At 46.8% G+C, this 4,250-nt stretch overlaps 1 protein-coding gene across 1 annotated transcript; it reads left to right on the forward strand.

Annotated features, from left to right (window-relative positions):
- The first annotated feature begins 19 nt into the window (after window positions 1-19).
- On the forward strand, window positions 20-4,145 carry LOC116379563 (ubiquitin-protein ligase E3A-like). The gene is made up of 5 exons (XM_031841518.1): window positions 20-878; window positions 1,153-1,412; window positions 1,500-2,689; window positions 3,208-3,352; window positions 3,491-4,145. The coding sequence occupies exons 1-5, from the start codon at window positions 793-795 to the stop codon at window positions 3,703-3,705; spliced, it is 1,896 nt and encodes a 631-aa protein (XP_031697378.1). The 5' UTR covers window positions 20-792; the 3' UTR covers window positions 3,706-4,145.
- Window positions 4,146-4,250: the final 105 nt, after the last annotated feature.

Consider the following 4,250-nt stretch of genomic DNA (forward strand, 5'->3'; position numbering starts at 1 on the left):
TCCTCAGTCCAGATATGGTCACTTCCTGTTCACTGGTTGCAAAACAACAACATGGCAACGGCCATAATCCAAAATGGCGACGGGGAAATCGCCAAACTTTAAATACTTTAAAACAATCCTTGGTATTAAAAATACCGGTTGCTGTTAAGCTAGCGGGCTAGCCGTAGCTTAGCTTAGGTTACACCATAGAATTAAAGTAGGAGTAGAAGGGACATTCCAATTGAAATCAACACAGCAGGATGGTCAGAGCGGCAGCCATTTTTTTGTGTACTGTTACCATTGCAGCTGTTCTAGCCGGCTAACTTTCCCATAAACTAAACCGACTTATGGCAAGTTGCGGACTCACTGAGCATAAAGAGTAAACGAGTAGAATATAACAACTTAATGCTTCACTGACATCAACAGGAGAGTGAACACTTTGTTTGGCTAGATGTTTGTAAACAGTGTAGAATTCAGTGGAATTAGCAAGCTAGCTAGCTAACTCTTGGACAGCTGGTTCGTTAGCTAGCTGGCTAATTCCAGCATGTGTTAATGACCCATCACTGATCTGAGGTTCACATGAGAAGAACCGTGAGGGGAGATCCGTTACATTACTAGTAAATATGACCGTTGTGAAATGGGAGACATTCGTTCCTGCTGCTGTGATGCTTCAACGTATTTAATAATAAATATATACAGAGCCACCAGATACATGCTGATCATGAAGATTGGACAAAAAATTGGTCTAAATATTACTCAGTTGACAAATGGATTAAAAAGCGTCCGCCTCCTTTTATTACAGGCTGTATATTTATGGTTAAATTCATTATTATTACTGAACTCTTCTTTCAGAGGACTGTCTATCGGGTCTGCAGGAGTGTTCCTGAATCCAGCCGAATGTAAGTCTCTCTTTAACCTGTACTCAACTAGTTAAACTAGAAGCTAAACTAACTAACATGCCGTGAGTTCAACTCATATTTCCATCTGAAGCGTTGCACCCTTTGATGTTCTGTATCTCTGTGTCATGATGTCGTAGCTTTTTCAAACAGGAAAGAAGTGTAAAAGTGATTTTCTTTTAAATTATTATTATTTGCATTGCAAGAATATGTTGATGCTTATTTTTTGTAACATGAGTTTGAGTCTCACTTCCTGTTTGAACGTCTTGCTCTGCAGGAATAGAGCGACTGCAAAGCATCTCATCGAGCGCTACTTCCGGCAGTTAACTGACGGCTGTGGAAATGGCGACTGCACGAATGAGTTTTGTGCGTCGTGTCGTGACTTTCGACCTCTGGATAAAAATTCAGCGGCGGCCAAAGCGCTCGAGCTGTTTAAGATCAACGCCAAACTCTGTAATCCTCACCCCTCCGAGAAAGACACTCCGGACGGTGAGATGAGCGAGACGGACCTCTGTCCCACCAAGGAGGACTTCTCAGGTAACGCTGACTCTCACGGACGCTGGCTTTGAGCTTTGAGTCAAGTTCACCGTGTTAATTCGATTTTTTTCCCCTGTTTTGGTCCAGATGTTCATTACCTCACGGAGAACACGGTCTGTATGATCCTGAGTTTCTGTGAGGAGAGGGGCGACTACTCCGCACTCATCCGCATCATCGGCAGGATTTTCTCCAATTCGGACGCCTTGACGAAGAGTTTCAGGAAGGACGAACCCGTCGATGCTGAAAACCCGGACTCATGTGAACCGACAGATGTGGACGAGCAGGAGAAGCAAAGCTCAGAAACGACGGGCGCTTCCCTACCGGACGAGGGTCTCGATGAGATGCTGGACCCTTGCGAGGTGACGGTGGACATCGACGCCGTGAGGAGGGTCTACGACCGACTTCTGAGCCTCGACCAGGTGGAGGCCGCTTTGGTGAACGCACTCGTTTACCTTACTCCCAACATGGAGCTCGACCTGGAATACCTCGACGTGTACGAGACGAACCCAGACTACCTCAACATCTTCATCATCGTGTTGGAGAACAGTAACCTCCACAGCCCCGAGTACCTGGAAACGGCTCTGCCACAGTTCTGCAAGGCCATGAGCAAGCTGCCAGTGGCAGCGCTCGCCAGGCTGTCGAAGCTGTGGTCCCGGTACGGACTCGCGCACATCCGCCGCATGACTGAGACCTTCCAGCAGCTCATCACGTTCACGGTCGTCAGCAACGAGTATGACGGCGAGACTTTGGTGAACGACGACACTACCGTGGTGGCCACTACGCAGTGTTTGAAGGTCGCCTTCTACGCGAGTATCCTGGGTGGCGACGTGGACGTGGAGCACAACGAAGAGGAGGAGGAAGACTCCGAGTCCGACGAGCTCACCCTGCACGAGCTGCTGGGCGAGGAGCGGCTCTACAACAAAGGTCCTCCGGTCGATCCGCTGGAGAAGGAACTGGGAGTCCGACCCGTGGACAGTATCAGACCCCTCCTCCCCTACGAGGACTTTGTGAACGAGTCGCTGAACGACGTGGTGGAGATGGACAAGGACTTCACCTTCTTCAAGGTCAACGCAGAAACCAAGTTCTCCTTCCAGAGCTGCCCCTTCATCCTCAGCATCATCACCAAGAACCAAGGGCTGTACTACGACAACCGGATCAGGATGTACAGCGAGCGGCGCCTCACGGCCCTCTACAGCATGGTCCAGGGCCAGCAGCCCAACCCCTATCTCAAGCTCAAGGTCCGCCGGGATCACATCATCGACGACGCCCTCGTCAGAGTGAGTCACGGCGACATGTCCGACGGTGTGCTCATAGTGTCTGTGGTTTAAACCATAGAGTGTCTATGAGTGTCATAGACACTCTATGGTTTGAACGATAACGTCCCTGCCGTATTTACGCCTATTTCACGTTATGTTGAGGCGTTGATGGAGCCGCTACAATGTTAGTATAGCCTAGCAACAATCGACCCAAACTCCAATAAAAAAACAAGCATTTTAAAAGTAGTTTGCTTGTCGTCTTTTTGACAAACCTGACAAAGTATGAATTCAGACTTTTTACAAATCTGCATCATTATGCAGTTATTTCAGCATCCTTTTTATCCATTTATTGCAATTAAATAACAGCAAAATATGTTTATTTTGGCTTCATAACGCTGTAGTAAACCAGCCGACGTGTCAAACGATCAATCTGCTTCTTATTTTGTGTGAACACATTAATGTTACAGTTGCATGTTGTGACATGTTTAGGCTCCGCCCTCTTGTGTTTTCTCCATGAATTCGACCCTCTTGTGTTGCAGCTGGAGATGATCTCCATGGAGAACCCATCCGACCTGAAGAAGCAGCTGTTTGTGGAGTTCGAGGGGGAACAAGGTGTAGACGAGGGCGGGGTCTCAAAGGAGTTCTTCCAGTTGGTCCTGGAGGAAATCTTCAATCCCGACATAGGTGAGACCAGAAATCACAAGTTTACAGAATAGCTCAACGTTTAAGGAAATGCTCTTCTTTGCTTTATAGATGAGATGATTGATACCTTTTGGTTTCTATTCCTTCATGTATTTCTCTCTGTTTTGACTTCCTGAAAAGGAATGTTCAGCTACGACGACGACACCAAACTGTTCTGGTTTAACTCGTCCTCTCTGGAGAACGAGGCCCAGTACACTCTAGTTGGACTCGTTCTGGGGCTCGCCATCTACAATAACTGCATCCTGGACGTTCATTTCCCCATGGTGGTCTACAGGAAACTCATGGGCAAGAAGGGGACCTACTTGGACCTGTCAGACTCCCATCCAGTACAGTAACTTTCTCCAAAGTTAACATATGCAGTGAAAGTTCTGTATACTGTTCTGTATTTCTGACTTATTATTATTATTATTATTCTGTTTTTTTACTACAGGGTTTACTTAGTTACATGTAACAAACCAAACTGTAGCACTTAAAGAAACCTTTTGGGAAACATTCCTATTCGCTTTCTTGTTGAGAGTTAGATGAGAAGATCTACATCCCTCTCATGTATCTTAACGTGTTGGGGGTCGCGGTACATTTACACCAAATCAGTCAATACGGCGACAAACACCAGTCCTCCCCTTCATTTAAATGTGGGTGATGTGTTTGACTTGTGGCGGTGGGGACCCACAGACTGTGTATGAGAAGTGGACGTCGTCATGATGACGTCACTCATCGGTTTGTGGATGTTTTTGAAGCCTTGAATTCAGCGATTTTGTCGTCGCCATCTTGTTTTTTTTGTACCCAGTGAACAGGAAGTGACCATATTAGGACTGAGGAGGAGTGACGTAGATACGCCGTATACGTCTCTGGTAGAGACCTGTCAATCACCGTGTAGCCC

This window comes from Anarrhichthys ocellatus, unplaced genomic scaffold (assembly GCF_004355925.1).
Source record: "Anarrhichthys ocellatus isolate YVR2014 unplaced genomic scaffold, GSC_Weel_1.0 scaffold4594, whole genome shotgun sequence".
Classification (NCBI taxonomy): Eukaryota; Metazoa; Chordata; class Actinopteri; order Perciformes; family Anarhichadidae; genus Anarrhichthys; species Anarrhichthys ocellatus.